A 20,008-nucleotide genomic window follows, 5' to 3' on the forward strand; every position below is an offset into this window, starting at 1 on the left:
ACTGTGCAGAGAGTCCTTGGAATACATTAACTGTTGAAAAAACTAAGCAACATAGGGATGATTCCTCCTCACCCCATTTAAAAGCCAAGTTTTGCTATAGTTCTTTGAAAGCTCTGGAGAGATGGATAGAACTGTAGCTCTATTTAAAGTGACAGGGAAAACTGAAAGAACAAAGGATTTGACAGCCTTTAGCCTGGGATTAATGACAACCAGACAGGAATTATTTTATTTCTGCTGTGGCCCAGGCTTCTTGGCCATTAAACCTTGAACCTTATGAATGAGGAGCAATGTTTTGTGACCACAGAGCATAGCAGGGCTGAACTTCAGTCTCGTGTTTTCACTTGCAGCTGCTGGATGAAATGGCCACACTGGTGTTCTTTGTCCTCACTGGGTACAAGTTCCGTCCAGCATCAGACAACCCTTACCTACAGCTCTCTCAAGATGATGAGGATGACCTGGAGATGGAAGCTGTGTAAGAATCCCTCTCCCCTTTTATTTACCTCTTCACTTGATTTGAGAAAAGTAGCATTTAAAACAAGCTTACTTGAGTCTCTCTAAATCCTTCTGTGACAAAGATGAGGATCTGCCCACGTTTAAAGATGAGGTGTCAGGATTGGTGTGTGTAAAGAGATTTGTGGTGTGCATAGGAGCTTCTGATCTATTTATTGCAGTAGTGTGGAAAAAGCTGGTAAAGCTTTACATGGGGGAAAAAGATGCCCATGAAAAATGTGAAGTAAGAAAGCTTTTCATTTTAATTTAGCTCATGGAACATGAATGAGTTTTACAGTTCATCATTAATGCTTCATATTTAAAAAAACCCTAGTGAACAACAAAAATGACCCACCAATCTGCAGAACATAAGTAATAATAAATGTCTAAAAATAATATAATAATAAATAGATGGACAGGGTGTAACATCCTTTCTGCCTTGGTGTTCAGCATATAGATTTGCAAAAATTTATTTAAAGCAGCACTGAGCCAAGGAGATGGATTTTTATCAATATCTTCCCTGGTTTATTCCCTGCTGTGAAACCATGAAGCACCACAAATGCTTCAGGACCTGAGCTAGTCTGGGAAAATAATATAGCAAGGCTCAGGCTAAGTCCCTGTCATTTTCTTTGCAGTGGTTTTCTGAGGACTTAAAAAATGAGTGGCACTTTTGAATGTGTAATTAAAAATGCCCTAAGAAATTCAGCCTGCCAGGAGTGTTGGATACAGCTTTATGTGCCCTAGAGTCTGCTGCCTTAATAGGAGCAGAGCTATACTAATCCTTTGGTAGTTATAAGTTTGATGCATAATTGCAATTCATGTAGAAGCTTAGGAGCCTGTTCCTAAGAGTCTTTCCAGTTTGGCAAATCTCCTTTACCTGGGTGAAATAAATCAACGCTGTTTTTATTACAGAAGCAAAAAAAAGTCCAAATGTGTTTGCTGTCATAGTTAACTCAAAAAGAAATGAATCTTATTCAAAAACTGCTACAAGGAGGTTTGAACTATAGAATCCAGACTGAAATGTCATGTAAGGAGTTTAACTTCTCAGAAATATGGCTAGTAACAAAGATCTTTTTAAATGCATAGCTATTTTTACTTTGGGTCTAGAAAAATCTGTCATTTTTGCAAGTGGAATCTAACTAGTGGGTAGTGACCTTAAAATCACTATCACTTACATGTGTTATCACTATCACTTACATGTGTTTAAATGGTTTATGTAAGAAACTGGTCTCAATTTGGAACCTGTTTGGTAAAAATCGTTCACATCAGGAAGTCACTGTGTGAACTGGCAGGATTGTGATTGTACCAAAACAAGCATTTCCCCTTTTTGCCCGTTTTAGAGCGAATTTCAACTTTGCATTACGTGCTTAATGAATTTTTGCTTGTGGGGGTTTTGCTAGGACTAATAATAGGACACCTTTCAAATACAGTGATTTTAGTCAATTGAGAAGTTGCTAAATTTAGGAGAATCTGCCAGAAATGAACTGGAGAAAGTTTAATGAAGTAATTCAGTGATTTACATCTCATCATGAAGTAGACGTTGCTAAAAACTCACGGGTTTGAATTCCTTGTGAGCCTTTTCCTAGTAAGGCATTTTGCTCTTTGCTCTGGGAGTTTCCATTGTTGTGCCTTGTGGGTTGTTCCCCTTAGCGTTGCTTGAATTTTCTGATCTGATTCACCAGAAGTTTTTTTCCATTTGGGCACTTGGCAGGGTATAATCTGTGTCTGGTTCTGCCCTCCCCAGCTCCATCAGGAAGGTTATGTTTGTAGATATTTGAAAAACAGAATTTGTACACATTCTGAGACAGGTGAAGCACTGCAATGAATGTATACTAAATTTCTCATTGATTTGGTCTTGCTGGTCCTGTTTTTGTCTTCATAAATATTAAATGTTGTTTCTGTGGGGAGGAAAAAATACCTGGGTTTATTTGAGCAGGTGACTAAGTATCTGTCAGTGTCCTGACTAACCACTGCATGAGTGTTTTGTCTTTCATGTGATAAATACCCACTTGTCTTTACAGGCTATGGCAGAAACTAAAAACCTGCAAACTTCATCGTGTTCTGCTATGTCAGTTTTATTGTTATTTTCCTCTCCAGAGGGTTTTTGTTTAAAATAAGGTTCTCTAAAACAGAAGCATTCAGTTCCTTTAGACTCAACATTTCTGTGAGCTAGCAGAGGGGAAAGCTGTGAGGTTATCAAACCTCTTTTCCAGGCTTGCTTGTCTTCCATGAAAAAAAAAAAAGTAGGACATTTTAAGTGCAGCTCTGTAGTTTGGGTCTGTTTTCATGCATTGAAAATGATAGAAATCTCAGTCTGGCAGTAAATGTAAATATTGTTAAGGACACTGGAAATCTGGAAAGTTTCAAGAAAAATCTGCAAATTAGGTGTTTGTACAGAAGCAACATAAGGCACAAATCCTCTCTTTGTAAGTCCTTGTAGCTCTTGGGAATAAAATACAAATCAAGAATAGCAAAGGTAACTCTGAGATCCACAGACTTTGCAGGAATCTCTTCAGTTGTTGCAGGATCCACAGAAGTTGTCCTGACAGGGAGGAGAGTGTGACTAAAGCCAAGCTAAGGACCTGTCTGTCCTTTTCCAAGCAGGTTCAATAGCCATTCATCATCAGCAAAGTGGCTTTCTGTGTATTCTGTGCTGGGCAGCCTCTTGAGTTCTGTCAGTACGTGGGCTCATCGCTGACAGTTTGTTAGATTAAAGTTCCCTGCTTGAAAAGGTGCAGCCACACTTGGCAGAAAGAGCTGTCAGGCTTCCAGTCCTAATGCCATTTCTGGGGCATGAACACAAAAATATGAACAGTACAGTGGATGAGGTTGGGGTAAGGAAGGGGAAATGAAGAATTTTTGTTGTGTTTTTATTTTTTTTTTTAATTTCATTAACTCAGTAAGCTGGCTTTAGATGCTGGATATCAAAATGCTCTTCAATGGGTCTTGGTTGAGAATGACATTCATGCATGCAGGAAGGTTAAGATATTTCCACTGGAGGAGGGATTGCACGAGAAAAAACTATTAATGGTTTTGTTCTCAAGTTGGTATATCCATCTTACTCAGTGTGTGGAGACTTTGCTTCTCCTTAACCTAAAACAGCCTCAACACAGGGAACTGTTGTGGTAACACTGATCTTAGCTTATGCCTTGGGATCTGGAGTTTCTCTCTGTGTCATGAAGCAGCTTATTCTGTGCTGAGATTTGATGACCTGCTTGGTCGCTTTTCTCTGCTTTCTCTCAGGTTGTGCTTCATGGCAGACTGATTCATGGTGCTCTGCATTAGCAGTAGTTTTCTTCACCTAACATATCTTTTGTTTGCAGAGATCAGCTTTTTTGCTCTATGGCTGATCAGTTTTCACTCCAGTTTGCAATAGCTTGTAAGGGCTGGCTGCTGCCAGTATTGCAGTGTTTCTTGTTGGACTATAAAACAAATAAACAGGAGAAAAGGGTTGAAATCCGCCACTGTGGAGAACTGGAGATACTTCTGAATGTTTAGCCATTCCTTGATACCTTGGATACAATGCAGGAGAAAAATAAACCCCATGAAATCTCTGCAGCACATACCACTGTGTGATGGAGTGCTTGGGGAGCTCCTTCTCTGCCTCATTTGTGACAGATGCCCCTCTGGCAGGTACAGAAATGCTCTCTGGAGAGGGATGGTTCAGTGAGAAGGATTTGTTGCATTTTAACTGCTGCTGATTTGTGGGCTGGAAAAGCAGTTGAGCAGACTGCAGGTGAGGAACCTTTCTGTGCCGTATTGCAGGTCAGAGCTGAAGTGCTGAGGACAATGAGGATTTCAGTGTGCTTGGTCTTAGTGCTGCTACCCTTATTTCATTGGGCACTAAAATGTGATGACTGGACTGATTTTGAGAGCAAGAGGAATTGCCTGTTGTACCTGAACAATCTGAGAAAAGGAGGGACTTGAGAGCTACTTCATGCACTTGTCACAAGACAAGAACAGTCTCTTCAGCTCTTCAGATGGGCTTTAACCTTCACTGTTGGAGAACCCACACAGAAATCTCCCCCAGCTATTTGCTGGTACTGAGGGGGACACAGTAAATGGCCTCTCTGGTAGCAAAGGATGTGACTTGATCTGCCTGCACTTTCAGTGTGTAACTCTCCCATAAACATGGGAAGTAGATCATTCCCTCCTAGCTGTAACCTTGCATTACTTCTGTCACCACCTTGGTGTGCAGTGGCTCTCTAATGGCATTAGAGTGCAGTGTGTGCCAGGTGTGATCTTCTCAGCTGGGAGTCAATCACTGGGACTGTTTTGGTGTCATGCATGTGTGAAATACCTCTTCATATATCCCAGTGCATCTGCTGCTGCATTGCTGTGTGATGCTCGTTTCTGCTTTGTAGTTCATGGCAATCTTCAGCTCCTCCCTGAGGAATGGATACTTAGCTCCTCTTTCTGTAATTATGAAGTTGATTATTTCTGAAGAGTAAACTTGGTAGCTGTCTTGCTGCATCCTCCTGTACTTTTCAGACTATTACTATAATTTGCCAGAATCTTTCTGCATTCTAGTCTTGTTCTCCAGTATGTAACTCTTAGTGTCTTGTGCAGATTTAATAAGCAAGTTCTCTATTCCATTACCCAGGCAATTACTGAAAATACTGAGTAGAAGTGAACCCAGGACAGGCCTCTCTGGAACCACACTCAATGTTCTTACATTTTTGACAGGAAACCATTAAGTAAATCTCTCAATGCATACTTTTCCAATTAGTTATCCATCTACTTTGGTTTTGTCTAGCTTAAGTTTCTCCAGATTTTTTCCTATCTGACTGTGGGAAACCTTTATCAACTGGGAGAATTTCAAAGATCTGCATGCCTCTGTACTGATTAGTTTGATCTCATCTAGGAAATGTTTACTAATTCCATCTTTCTCCTTTAAGCAGCCTGCTTACTTTTCTCTGTACTTGCCTTTTTTTATTTTAGTAAGGAAAAAAGTTATTTGATCTGTACTCTTGTGACCCTTTCCTATAAAGCCCAAGCTCATCTAGGCCCACTCTAAAGGGAGAACCAGTGATGATCCCAGTATGGCCATTGCTGGGATGTCACTGAACACAGCAGGCTGAGTAAATTATTTTTACAGTACATGAACAGAAGCAGGGATCTAACATGGAACTAAGGGAAGAGGAGTGTTATCTGAAGATGACTTCTCTTGGGGTGATGCTGTGGAGATGTTGTTAGCAGCTCTGATCAAATAAAGCACTCTGACATGGTAAACAGCAGGTGAAAGTACTCACAGACCAACAGGGGCAGCTTTGAACAGACCAGGTCTGTGTGTGCTTCCAGGCATCCCCTGAGAATGCATTGAGCTATTGGCACTCTTACCTTCAGCCTGCAAAATAACCTTTGTAGCATGTTTGTGGGGGAAAAAAAAATACCTGTGTGGAATGAGAATCACACTGTGCAAAAGAATAAAGGAAATGTGTCATGCATCCAAATTGCCTGTTTGGTGTAGCAGCAGAGAAAAGCTGAGCTGAAGAGCTGTTGGAGAGCCAAGGCAGTTCCAAGAGGAATGGTGCTGTTCTGCCTGGATAAACAGTTTAGTCTACCTCATATTGAATGGGATTGTGAGACTTTGTAGTTCAATGGTCAGATTGCCATGACAAATCCAGACTTGGATGGTACAAAAAGGATAACTTCTCCCTTCTGTTTTGTTGCTATTCATTTTGTTATTAAGAGGAGCATTAAGCTAATAAGGTTCATCTGGGGCACTGTGCACTGTGTATTTGTGTAATATGTTGTACCTATTAAAATGCAGAAGAAAGTCACAGAAGTAAGGATGGTCAGCTGCATAGTCACAGGGGGATTTTAAGTGAACTGCTCAAATTTAGCAAATAAGCACCTGGTTTAACTATTTTACCACCCCTGTTACCTTTTTTGAAGTATGAGCCCATATTACTTGCTGCTTTAGTTTAATGACAGATGGGAAGGGCATTGAGATGCTCAAGGACAGCAGCTGTGCTTCCAACTCCCATCTGTGCCGTGTCAGGGTGGTACAAGAGATCAAACATGGGAACTGCTCAGTGTGGGTAAAGAGATGTGAGAAGTGTTGTTTGATGGGTGTGAGCTGTTGCTGAAATGGCTTTTACAGTTCAAGGTCTGATGTCTGATGCTTCTCCTTTCTCTTCTAGGGTGACGACTTCAGGAGTAATGGAGGGCATGAAGAAAGTCAAGAAAGTGGTGAATGGTTCAGCAGAGCCTCAGGGCGAATGGGAAAGCACAGCATGATGGACTGGACTAAGGCAGCACTTTCAGAGAAACTTTTTTAATTTATTAATATTACTCTCAGTGGAAAGGGAGCAACTTGCACTCCCCACCACTGAAACTGCAGAGTGAGGTGTGTCTAGGGAGAGCAAAGCAGTGCAGAAATATAACTATTCCTTTGATCATAAGAAAATGGGATCTCCTGGTACCTGCAAGGAGCGTGAAGCTTTCCTGGGGATTTTGGGTAGCTTTTTTTCCCCCTTTCTGGATCGGTTCTTTATTCTGAATTGTTGTGTTCCTCAGAATGTGTTATACTAATGTGAAGAGGGATCTTCAGTGTGTATGTAAAGAATATATTTTATATAATGCTCATATATATGCACACACACTTGCTTTGTAACATGAATGCTGGGAGTTGCAAAGCCTGTCAGAAGGTGGGAAAAGAAGATAAAGACATGTAAGTATTTTTTTTTTCTTTTTATAAACTCTCCTTTTGGCTTGGATGGAACATTGCAAAACAAATGGATAGGAACAACTGCAGTTATTTGAGAGACTGAACAGGTATTGGGTCAGATGACTTCTGCCACTGCTCATGCAAGTGTGAAAGGTGATAAGTATCTTGTCTTATCCCTGCAGGTGTCCACTTGAATGTGTCAGGTTTTCAGATGTGTTGCTATACAGGAAATGAGTGGCTATTCTCCATTAAAGCACTAAGCCCATAGTGCAATAAGCATTTATGTACATTCTCCACTGTCCATAGGGTCGTTCTTGACTCACCCCCCATCTGACAAGAAGTACACAAGGGATGTAAGACTGATGCTTGCTTTTCAGGGGTCTGCCTAAATGGTTTACTTTCAAGCTGTGACCCAGAGGACATTGGTTTGCTTCATAAAATATTTTCAAGGTATTTCAAAAGTCACTCCTTTCTGGCACAGTATAAACAGTACCAGACTCTCCAGTGGAAATCTGTCTAGCCATTTTACTGCAGCATAAATCTCTGGTTCACAGTTACCCTGAGTTACTGGACCTCTCTGGATGGCTACTTGTACTTCTCTGGCTGTGTAGGATTAATAACACTGCTGTTTGAGATGAACTGAACTGGCCAGAGTGGTATTGCCACCAAAAACAGGCAACTGTAACTCCCAGTCCTAAACGTTTTGGATTTTTTTTGTCAGGAGAGAAGAAGATTATGACCAGAACCTTGATGCAGAGTAATATGGAATCCTTGACTGTCAGCTGCAGACTTGCAGTGGAGTCTTAACAGACACATTCCAGAAATGCTGTGTGTGTTTTCTTGTAGTCCCTGGGGTTGTCAGTAGGGCAGTTGGTGGCCAGAACTGTAGTAGTGAAAATAGGTGCTCATCTGGGGGAGGATGGAAGTGGCTCACTGGTGGAATGAGGATTAGCTTTAACAAAAATAAATCAACTGTAAGTCACTGACCCACTGAAGCCTTAATATTCATGCAGACACACTGACATGTGGTGCTGTGGAGCCAAGTGCTTCTGCCAGGGTGTCAGGGAGAGGCATCAGCAGAGCTCTGCATGTGCCAGCATCGCTTACAGACTCGTTCAGGAATTGGTTTTATTTTAGTCTTCAAGCTGAGAAGGACGATTTCCTCCAGAATCTTGAGCCACTTCCTCATTCCTGAGCAGGGATTGTGGAGCTCTTGGTGAGCTGTCTGTACTAAGCCTTGCTGTTTGAGGAGCACCATCCCTTTTCCCCATTGCCACTTCTTTTCCCAGGTGTTGGTTCTATGCACCATGGAGGTGGTAGAAACAAATCTACCTGCTTTGATACCTGGAACTGCTTTCTCTTCAGATAAAGCACAAGAAGAAGAGCATTTGTCTCTGGCTGCAGAATCCTCTTCAGTTTTCCTCTTCAGCTGTAACTTCACAGTAATCACAGCAGTGATGGTTTGACTTTGCTATAATTGCCTTGCAGTGAGACAGTTTTAGTGAGAAGAAATCCTATACCACTGGAAAGGCTGTTTGGTGACCTATGGGCCTTTAGGCCTTTAGGCCTTCTGGAGGAAGAAATCTACATATTTAACCTGAAGTGTGAGAAATTGGACCATAACCACATGCAGTCCCTCTTACATTTAAATGCAATACCTGGAAAAACTCATCCTCTGCAGTTACTCTATCCCTTGTGATTTCCTGCATCCAAAGGGCTGCTCAAACAGGCTGCAAAGTTTGTTCAGAGAAGCCCACTGAAGACTTGAAGTGTGTTGACACTGAGGTATGTAAGGGATAAGGATGTGCTGTCAGGAACAAAATGCATCTGGGCAATGCTATTCTGGAGCCTGTTAATCCTTTTGTGAATGATATGTGAAGTTGTTATAGGTGTGGCATTTCACCCAGAACCACGCGGGCTGTGCTGTGATCCCAGGGAACGCTGAGCTGGTTCCAAACAGCTGCCTATTCCATACCTGAGCATCAGTGGAGCTGACAATTTGGCAAGTGTTGCTACCTTAATCTCAGGTTTTGTTTTTTTGTTTCTTTTTTTTTTTAATGCACCTTTTTTGCTAAAGTTGCATATGGTGTAGGTTTATCTGCCAAGTCCCTGGCTCACCAAAGGCCAAAAAAATGGGTCATTTCTTTTTGCCTTGGCAGGAAGAGCCACAGCAGTATTCTGGAAGTCATTTTTTTACAAGAACTTTCTTCAAGTTCAACCCTGAGCTTCAGCAGTCAGCTCCACAACCAGCTTTTGCTGGTGCTTTCCACGGGATGCCAAGTAGCAGGAAATGGTCAGACCTGAGCACTAGGAAGGAAAATCAAAGTCATGGACAAGTCAAAACCCAAAAGATTCTTATTGTGGCCATTTCCAAAATGAATTTTCTCTGGTACAATTCCTTGGATCAGGACAGAAAGTCTGTCTTGATGGATATGATGGATGGGGTAGCAGCTGGGAAGTTGGAGGGTGGAGGGGATGGCTGCAGTTGTGCTTTTCTCCATCACAGCTGGTGCTGCACTGCAAATCATCAAAGACAGGACTACTCCCTCCCCTCCTTCCTAGGCTAACCCACAGCTGCATGAGTGGCACTGCATAACTCCAGGGCTAGTGGAGTGCAGCGGCTTGGAGCTCTCCAGGCAGGATAATCAGTGCTTGCCTTTCACATGCTGATGGCTGCTTATCTGGTAGGAAGCTCTGCCTCTCACAGGGAGGGAAGGAGGGGAGCTGTTTTGGATTACAGATGGTTTAGGGATGTGCCGCTTTAGTTCCCTGCTTTTACTGAAGTGAGGAGCTGAAGCAATCACCAACAGTACCCAGCAGCAGAGTGACAGGAGTCCTGGAACAGCAGGTCTGCTGCAATGGGAATAAATGGTTTGAATGCTTTCCCATATGCTGCAGCAGCCGAGCACTCGGTCCCCTCTGCAGACAAAAATGAGATTGGTTCAGTCTTCGCTTGTAATGCAGGTTATGCCCCAGTAAATCCCTGTGGATGCTGACATGCACATGCCACTGCTGCACTCCTCCTTCCTGCTGTAGCTGCTCAGCAGGCTGTCTTCCAGAGGAAACCTCCTCGCAGTGCAACTGCCAGACTCTTGCATTCTTCAGGCTGGAAAATGTTTTCCTTGATGGTTCATCAAGAGACGTACTAAAAGAAAGCAAGACATAATGGGGTCATGTGGAACAGTTCTGCTGCCTGCTCGGAGTGGAGCAGTTGGAGTTGAAGAAGCTACACGCTGTCCTATTAAGATGCTCTTTCATGTTGTCGTCTGTCTGGGCGTGTTGTGATGTGTGCAGTGCATTGTTCAGTGTTTCTCTCCAGCTCAGTGCCCTGATCCTGGATTTCCATGCTGGCATGCCCTGGGAGAGCATGTTGTAAAAATTTGCTGCATTGCAGCATTTTGTCTGGAGCTCGTAGTGTGGAAGATGTATTTTTTCTAAGCTGAGTGGACTCTCTCTGGCATGAGTGTGCATCCACCATGTGTCCTTGGGCACTGTAGCATTCCTTCTGGCCGTGAAAGGCCATGTCCTGATTGCTCCAGTGTGCACATCTGGTGCAAGTCCTGTAGAAGATTTTTTGTCTTAAGTCTTTTTTCCTTACTGTGTGTTCCTCTTAGAGAAAAACAGCTGAGCCACTGACAATCAAATTGATGAGAAGGGAGGGGATTTTGTTGTTTAGTTGAAAACTGCCCAATTTGAAGCAAATACTGCCTATTGAGCTCTGAGAACTGGAGTTTCCTAGCTATTAAGGAGAGGGAAGGAAATCTTTCTTCCTTTAACCTACTTGGTTTGTCTCCTTCAGTTTGGCCTGTCATGCTAGCTAACAGATTGCTGTCACTTTACAGATGTTTCATAGCTCCTGTGTTATGGTCTCTGCTTCACTCATGGAGCATGTCCCCATTTTTCACCTGTGTACAAAGAGTGAGGAGCTGTGGTCTGCAGGAGTGGAAGGTGCAGTGAAGTTTGAACATAGTGGGACTCACACTGAAACTGTGACCTTGTGTGTAGTGTCAGTAGCCTCAGTGTTTCATGAAGTCTGAGGTGGTGCTGCCCAGAGACACTTGACCAATGTTTCTTTATGTTCCCTAGGGCTGATATGCTGTAAAACATTCTAAATTGAGTTAATTTGGCTTCTTTTTTGTAGCTGCTGGATACAATACTTTTGGGCTGATTAATCACTTTTCCTTAGCAATGTTGGGAAGCTGTGCATTTTCTCTTCGTAGTGTCTTGGCTGGATGTAGCAGTGATCCAGTGAGAACTGCACATGATCTGTGCTCTCAAGTGGCTGGAACAGGATGTAGGAAAATACCAATGCTCAGGTGTTGAGTGGTGTAGAAAGAAAGTGGCTGAGAAGCTCAAGAACCCATTTATGTTTTGACTGCAGCAATCCTCTAAAAAGGACAGTTCTGAATAAATATTTCCCTGTGGGATTTTACTCGGTGTTCTGCTCTCTGTGTACTAAAGTAGACTCCGACCTCAACATCATCAGAAGCACTTCATCCTGTAGCCAGTGGAGCTGGTACCTGCTCTGTTAAAACAGTCTAAATAGGGTCTAAATAGCTTCCCTTGCCCTTTAGGAACTATTAATAATTAATTCTAGATCCTCTTGTGTCATTAAGCAGCTTTAAGGCACCTTGTACAATGTAGCTTTGAATTCATTTAGTAAATGACCTCCAGAAGAACTAAAAAATACTTTTCTGTGTACAGCAAGGTTCAGTTCTTGGGGTTTTGATGACCTGTAAATATCCTATTTCTCAGTTCCTGTTCAGATGTAAAAATGGATTTTTTTTCAGTATTTTTTTAAACTTTATTAAAAGAACAGTAAACAGTATTTGAAGAGAAGCAAGGTAGAGACAAGTCAGGACAGTCTGTGTAACTTGGTTTCCCTGCTGTGATGCAAATGTGTAAAATAAAGATTGACCAGAAAGAAGTTTTTAATGCATCTCATTTTCTCCTTCTGAACTGCCAACAGCCAAGCTGACCCACTGATCCCAAAGTGCATTTCCCTCTGCTCAACTTCTCTTTCCATCCATCAACATCTGCATCATGGATACAGGGCCAAATCACAAAACTTGTGTGGAAGACTTCTTTTGAAGGGAAAAGCTTTCCTGTCAGTGACCCAGTGAGGTTCACTGAAGTGCCTTTTCTTGAGCTCCAGGTACTGGAGCTGTGCCTGTGTGTGCCCAGCTGCTCTTTTAGGTTTGTAAGCTGAACTTAGGCAATGTTTGTGGACTGAGCCTTAAACAAAAGTGTTTCTCCCAGCCCTATGTCTCCTGCAGTCTCGGGCAGACAGGAACTCAGGAGCATCCAGGCTTGCTGCTCTCCAGCCCTGTGGCCTGTGCATTCTCTGGTGTCAGTTTGCCAGGTGAGGGCAGACAAGGAGCTGATGCTCTGAACCTTAGTGTCCAGATACAAATGAAGGATAGAAGCTTACTTTTAAAGTAAAATCTTTGGTGGATTTGGCCACACTATCTCAGAGGGGCAAGTCCTTGATCTATTTTAAGTTAGACTGATGGTGATTTGGGATGTCTGTAGTTGTGCTCTTCCTGAGGTGTTGGGATCTAACCTTGCATTTCAGTTCTGCAAACTGATTGGGTTGGCAGGGATGAGGAGGGCACAGCATTCCTGTGAAGTGTTCTTCCTGATAATCCCTTATCCCTCAAAATTATATATCCTTCAGCACAAAATTCCAGTCTTCAAGATGTTTCTTATGGTTCAGCCTGTGGTTCTCAGCATCGAGGGGTAATACCAGAAATATCCTCTCTTCTCTACCCTGCACCTCCCAAGCAGCCAGGTCTGCATTGCCTCAAGCCTCTGGGTGGGTGGTGTTTTACCAGGGAGCTAAACTATAAAAAGTACTTGGAATTTGGTTTTCCTAATACCTCACTGTAGGTTAGAACAAACTTTCCTGATACAGGTGGCCGCTGGTTGTTGTACTGGAGTAGCCTAAATCTCTTTAATGTAGGTTTCTCCAAACTGAACATCCTCTGCATTTTCTGTCTGTTGTGTATTTGGCCTTAAAACATTCCTCCTTGGCATTCCCTGACAGCAGCTGAGACTCATCTCCAGAGTTGCCTGCACTCAGCCAATAAGGAAAGGTGGAATGTTAAGGGTGGAGTGGGTAAGGTGGGACTGAATTGTGGGAACACTCACTTGTGAAGGAGACCAAATGGAGTTACCAGTGGAAAAATTGATTCCTGACCATTTTCTCCAAGGAGACACAAAGAAGAGCTCCCAGTATTTGAAGTCTATTGCAAGCAGAGGTCATCTGGCAGACTTAGGGAGCAGAAGAAACAAAACCAGAGCTAACAAAACTTTCCTCAGTGTTCAGTGTCTGGATGTAATTTTGTAGGTGTTTTCCTGCCCAGGGGAGATAAATTGTTCTACCTGCACAAAGGTTTTTCTTCCAGTGTGTGAAATTCCCAGCTGTCTGATCATTTGCAGCTCCTCATTGCAGTCCTGGCTGCCTGCTGTCAGTGCTTTTGCTCGAGCAAGGTTATCTTCATGACTGCAAAGAGCTGCCTTCTCCTTAAATCTGCTTTTGCCTTCCTTTGCCTTTTGACTGACAGGCTCTAATGAGGGGAGAGTGTTGTAGTGCCCTGTATAGTGAGTGGTCAATAAAAACCAAATTGCTTTGTACAGCAGAGGTAATAACACAGCTTGTTATTGGCACAGCTGATCCTGATACTGGGGCCCTTGGTAAGGAGACAAGGGCTTTCTTCTGCCTTAAATAGTAAAAAGGGCATATCATCCATTCCTTTTCTCCCCTCTCATCCATGGAAAATGGTAATTGGGAGTGACGGGGCTTTGTTGTGGCTCTTCTCCCCTGTGGGTTGTTTTCTGTGGGGTGGCTGAGATGGCTCTTGTATTCCTGGAAAAAAAAAAAAAGTCATGTGAGGCGGGGTTGTTACAGGGCTGGCAGGTGGAATAGGTGAGGATTGAAATGGAAGAGGCAGTGTGAAATTCCTTTTACTGCTCCCTCTTGGGATGATTGTGCTGAGCTTGGCAAGAGCATCCTTGATGAAAGGAGCAGTTAAAACATGGGTTACCTGTAAGTGTAGCAATAAGTTTGGGGGTTTTTTGTCCCTGAGGGCATTGCTCTGGGGTGCAGATCTATATGCCTTCAGTCCTGAGTCATTTGGTAAAGTGTCAAAATATCCCCCCAATATCCCTCTCCAGCTTGCCCCTGAGCACTGCTTACCTGCAGGTGTGGAAGAGTCACTGTCAGTGCTCCAGCTGCTCCTTCCCTGAGCTGCTCAGGATCTTTGTTCTGCAGGAGCTCTGTGAAGTTGGAAGGAATCCTCCACCCAGCACAGCTGTGAAGGTATTGATCTGCCTCTTCCAGGAGAAGCCAAACTTGTTCATGTTGGGCTAGATCTCATACCAGGAGGCAGCAGCCAAATTGGAGGGGCTACAAAGAACAGCTGCAGTGACTGAGATGAAGGAATTGGGCAATGGCAGAAGATTTCAAGAATTAAAGCTGTAAGTCTAAGCGATGATTTAAAAGAGCCAAGAGGATGTAGCTCAGTACAAAATGGCTGCATGGGGGTAACCCACAGAAATGGGTTTGGGATTAGTGTGGCTGAAGGCTGAGCTGTGGAGAGGTGAGAGGTAACGAAAGCAGAGGAAAACAAGATGTTAGGAGAAACCTTTTGCCAATGAGTTTGGCTGCAAACAATCTCCCTGGAGAAATGGAGGCAGTTCTGTGTTGTTTTAGATAATCAACACTAGGCTGGACAAATCATTGCTAAATACTCTGCAGGGAATGACCCCTTGTCAGCTGTGAGCTGGATGAAATGCCTGGCTCAGACAATTTCCATTTGCTTATCTCAGTGGGAAATATATTGCATGCATAATTCTTGGTTTGGGGGTTCATTTTAGTTTTACTGTTAAACCTCATAGATGCCTTGAGTGAGCCTGGCTGCTCCATAGGAGGAACACGTTGAAATGAAGCTGCTTGGTGTGTGCCCTAATCTGTATTCTGAGTCAGTCAGGGTTTTAACAGTTGCTGCAAAATCTGAGCAGAAATATCTGCTGGGATTTACCAAACACACAATGCCTGAGTGTTGCCATGAATCAGAGCAGCCTTATGGGAGGCAACAATTCAAACTCTTGAACAGCAACAAAATGTGAAGAATAGGTACAGGTCGATCAGGTTGATTTTTGTATGTTTGAATGGTTTTGGGGATTGTTGTGGGTTTGTTTGGTTTGGTTTTTACGACTGCAGGGTAGGATTTGGGTGGGCAGACATCACTGTTGACTGCACAGTTTGCTTACAAAGCTTGCTCAAGAGACTTGTGTCTTGTCTTAAAACCAGAGCAGGTCAACACCAGCTGCCCCAGCCTCCACAGGGCCTCAGCAGACAGACCCTGGGCACAGAGGGGCTGATGAGCCAATGTAGGATTCATGAGTATTCCAGGGACTGATTTCTGTCTGGTTTGTGGTGTGAAGCCCACCACCACAGCATTCCCTGTCCCCTCTGCAGGCTCAGAGCTCAGCACAGAGCAGACACTGAGCTGCCTTCAGAGCAAACATCTGGGCAGGATCACAGAAGAGCTGGAAGCCACGTGACTTCCCTTTATTTTGAAGGTTCTTATAAATATGTATGTTTTCTAAAAGCTCTGTTCTGCTCCAAACTTCAGTCTTTCAGATTTAAGGAGAATTCTCTCACAGATGTGGGGTTTATTATTAAAACCCCCTGCTGAAGCTTGGCAGCAGACCTGGTGAGCAGTGCTCAAGTCACCTGCAGTGGGTGGAGAGCACTGTGGAGAGCAGCTTCTCCAGCCCCTTCTCCAGCCCTGAGGGTGCTGGTGGATGTTGTTGAGAGTCTTTGCTGCAAAATGCTACTGCTGCCTCTGTGACTGTGATCTTATCTCACCCAGACAAAATGCACAGCACTCCTCGGTTGTCCTTACAAGGAGCCTTTTATTTTCAGTCTGTCTAGAATCAAGCGTTGGCTCAAGGTGGCTGGGTTGAGCTCTGCAGGAGCAGAACAAGGGTGATTTCCCACTTACCAGCCGGAATTTGTGATGTGCCACGAAGGAAGATCGAAGGAAGATCCACAAAACCTCCTCCTGCTTGGCTTTGTCTCAGCCCAGGGCTGCCTGCAAACTGCAGGCAACGGGAGAACAGCTGATGAGTTCCCCACAGCCGCCCTTCCCGGCTTCCTACATTAGCATAACAATTACAGCCCCAGAGGCTGTAAAGAGAATACAGGCTTTAAAAAATAAACTAGAATTTAACCGAGAAATTAATAGCGTGGCAAATTGTAACGCTGAGCGTGCCGGCTGCGTGTCAGTCTCGGGCGACAGCTGTACGTGCAGCCCTGGCACAGTTTGATTCCCAGACCTTCCGCTGCATTTGGCCATCATTTCAATATCTACCCTTCCATTTCCTGGGGAAAGAGCCTGCAGGGCACCACTCCTGCTGCCACTTTCCCCAAAAACCCGGAGTGTTTTGTGTCTGTCGCGTTTCTCTGCAGCCATGTGATGTATTGGCATTAAAATGCTGCGCGATGGAAAATTAATTTATGGCAGTGATAGCCATTAGAGCTGCTGTAGTCCGAATCTTGGAGTGTTACGGGTTATAAATCTTGATTTTTGAGGGCTTTCTCATTTAGTCATATACAGCTCAGCTTTCAGAGCAATTGGTAAATGCCAGCGCTGGGTGCTTGCTGTGACCTGCAGTGATACCAGGGGCGAAGCAAGAGCAGCTCACTCACATCTTGTCAAGCACAAAACAGCTTCAGGGACACCCTGGTTGGTGAGCTGGAAGCTGTGGAGTCCCGTTGAACGCTGCTCACAGTCTTGAGATCATCCATATGTAAAATGGCTTTAATCCGAGATGCGGGTGATGCCTGGGAAGCCGAGGGTGTCCCCAGGAAGAGCTGATGCATTCCTGTGCTTGTGGTTTTTGAACCAGGATGTTGAACTCACTCTAATGGCATTTTTTTTTTTTTTCAAACCCTCTGGAAAAGCAGCTATTTTGGTAGCTCTCTGTGCCAGCGGTGACCATGCCTTGTCTGGGGGAGCAGCCAGCATTGATGCCAATAATTCCTTTGGCTCTTTTTCTGACTGAGTCAGTTCACTCAAGCATTAACCTTAAAATAGCAACTATTTTTGTAGTTGATATAATTAATCTCCTCTGTGTATATGTTCCTTCCCTATTCCAGGCTCTGATGCTTCACCACTCCCCTGCTGACCCACTCCTGCTTTGGCACGAGAAAACTCTGAGCAAAACTTGGCTTTTCCACAAAAAAAGCACGAACTACAGGCTGTGTGTGCTCTGCTCCGTGAGTTCACTGCCGGGCTGGTGTCTCCAGTCACAGATTCCTCGCTCATGTGGTCTGTTGGTTTTGGAGCATCCTCTCGATCTGCTTTTGGGTGGGTGGATGTAGAAGGGAGATGTTCACAAGCTGCCAGGCCTGGGGGTGACACTGGCCACAAAGACAGCTGTGATGGATGGGTGGGTGGCTGGGTGGGTTTCGTGATGCAGTAGGGAAAAGCGGTTTGGAGGAAGCCTGAAGCCTGAGCAGACCCCGTGCGGCGCCTCGTCCAGCCCTGGGAAGGGGAGGAGCGAGGAAGGGGATGGGATGGGCTAACCAGAGTCCATCCCCTGCCTCTCTTCTCCCTTTCCTGGGGCAGCTCCTGCGGCGAAGCACATCTAAGAGTGCCAGTGTGCCATACTGGATGTTGCCCCATCCCCAGCTTCCCACCCCACAAACAGCTCCAGCCGTGCCGAGGTGGGATTCAGTGGGTGCTGTGCTTGGGCTGTGGGACACCAATGATTTTTTTAGGTCTGAGCACATCAGTGAGGAGGATGAAGGGAGAAAGAAAAGACCATTTGTGATGGAGTACAGAGACTGGGACAGTCTGCACTTCGCTGCTTGCATGCAGTGCTATTCCCACGAGGCAGCTGCAATCCTGGCAATTAAATCAGGAAGGATACATTGGGGAAAACCCCCGTGATGGCGTCTGAGATGCTTATTAAATGTGCACAGCCTGGTGAGCCCACGTGGAACAAACGGCTGCGTGGCTGAGCCTGACAGACTCGCTGTGTCCTGGGCAAAAAAACTCCGGGGATTTATTAAACACTTCCAAGCAGATACCCGAGGAAGGAAAAGCTTTCTGCAGACACACACTCGGCTGTGCAGCCCACACAACTCTCAGCTTTTACAGTCAGAACGTGCAGCATCCATCCCAACCTCCAGTGCTGGCGTGGCAGGAGGGGTGGCAGCTTCCCTTGGAGCAGGAACCCGCTCTGGCCACGGCAGCAGCAGCAAATATTGCCCAGGGAACGCTCATTTCCATGGCTGCACTGCGTGGATCAGACAGCGGAAGCCCTGCAAGCACACACTGCTTAATCAAAAAGCCAGCCCGGGTCAGGGCTGGGCTGGCTCTGAGCTTGTCCTGCAGTTGCTGGTGGTGAGAGATGTGAGCAGTGCCTGAGGTCTGTCTTGGAAGAGAAAGCCAGGGGCATTTATGAAGCAAAACTACTCTCCAAGGACTGGCCTGCAGTGGATTTTCCTCTGAGCAAACAACCCAGCTCCTTCCCGGGCACACTGACCACATTCAGCTGGGCACGATTGTTTTGTGTCCCAGTTGCTGTTCCGATTTCAATCCTGTCAGCCCCAGGAGTTTTTCCAGGCTTGGGCTGTGTTTCTCTGCCTGTAGAAATGTCACTTCATTCTAGAAAATGTCACTAGAGTTGTTATTTAAACAGTAATAGGGTTAAAGCTAATAATTGGGAAGTGAAAGTGAGCGGCTTGCATAGTTTCCAATTACTTTTCTCCTCTCGTCTGTGTGATTTGAGTTCTCTCCTCAGTGTTTTGTGTGATGGAGGCAGAGTAGAGTTTTAAATAGAATTAAATCCTTTCAACATCAGTTTTGCAGCAGCAGAGGAGCCTGTGCTAGAATGCCTGTGCTGTGCAGGGAAGGTTTGGGACCTCGCTGGACCCCCAGCTGGGCACTGACAGGTCATGCTCTGCACACAAAAGAACACCCCTGCTGCGATGTGGTTACAGCCAAGAGAGCACAGATGAAGGGAAATTCTGCAAAAATTGAGTTTTGCTGATGGAGGGGGCTACACAGGATGTTTTTCCAGCACATTTGGGGGCTAGACTGGAATCTGCTGAGGCCTATTGGAGTTGCAGGCAGGTCTTTGTCCCTAAAAGCCATGCTGAGAGGGATGCTGGAGGGGAGACACGACCTCACAGAGCTCTGACTGCCTCGTGCTGCCAATCCTCTGTGCTCAGTGCCATCCCTCCAGCTCATCCCCCAGGCTGTGCTGCTGCTGGGACATGGTGATGATGTTTTTATCCCCTTCTGCCTTAATGAGCTCGTTTGTGTGAGGCTGGGTAATGGAGGACGAGGCATTTTAGAAACATCCACTTGGGGAATGTATCCCTGGAGAAGTGAGTGTCAGGCAACGTTTGGCTGGTTAAAAACAATAAAGGTGCAAAGAGCAGTGCTGTGTCAGCTGTGCTCCTCTGTGTCCTCTGCAAACACCCCGTGTGTGTTGTGTTGGGCTCTCCACAGCCTCACAGACAGGTTTTGCTGTATCCAGGCATAGATTTTTCCCCTCTAGCTGCTACCACGGGAGTCCAGGCATGCCCAGGCAGCTCCAGCAGAGCCCTCATTGCAACATGGGCAGGAAGAAAACTGTATTTATCGTGTGCATCGGTACAGCTAATGACTGCACACAGGCACCGAGCTGTTGTGGAGGCACAAAGCCCTGCATGGGCTTGAGGTGGGGAAAAGCTTGGGTGCCGCTGCTTCTAGCACTTGTATGGTTTCCTGGCTGCACCACAAACCTGCTGTAGGTTGAATCTGTGGGGCTTTTGAAGTGATT

At 44.9% G+C, this 20,008-nt stretch overlaps 1 protein-coding gene across 4 annotated transcripts in view; it reads left to right on the forward strand.

Annotated features, from left to right (window-relative positions):
* GPR107 (G protein-coupled receptor 107) overlaps positions 1-19,624 on the forward strand; it is a 45,098-nt gene extending 25,474 nt beyond the window's left edge. For all 4 annotated transcript variants that reach the window (XM_085594135.1, XM_085594136.1, XM_085594132.1 and 1 more), the window contains 2 exons: positions 348-472; positions 6,636-19,624. In XM_085594135.1, coding sequence (XP_085450261.1) covers positions 348-472; positions 6,636-6,732 — 222 coding nt within the window. In that variant the 3' untranslated portion in view covers positions 6,733-19,624. The remainder of the gene's footprint in view (positions 1-347; positions 473-6,635) is intronic.
* The last annotated feature ends 384 nt before the right edge of the window (positions 19,625-20,008 follow it).

The sequence above is a fragment of the Lonchura striata genome, chromosome 17 (assembly GCF_050655825.1).
Source record: "Lonchura striata isolate lonStrDom1 chromosome 17, ASM5065582v1, whole genome shotgun sequence".
Taxonomy (NCBI): Eukaryota; Metazoa; Chordata; class Aves; order Passeriformes; family Estrildidae; genus Lonchura; species Lonchura striata.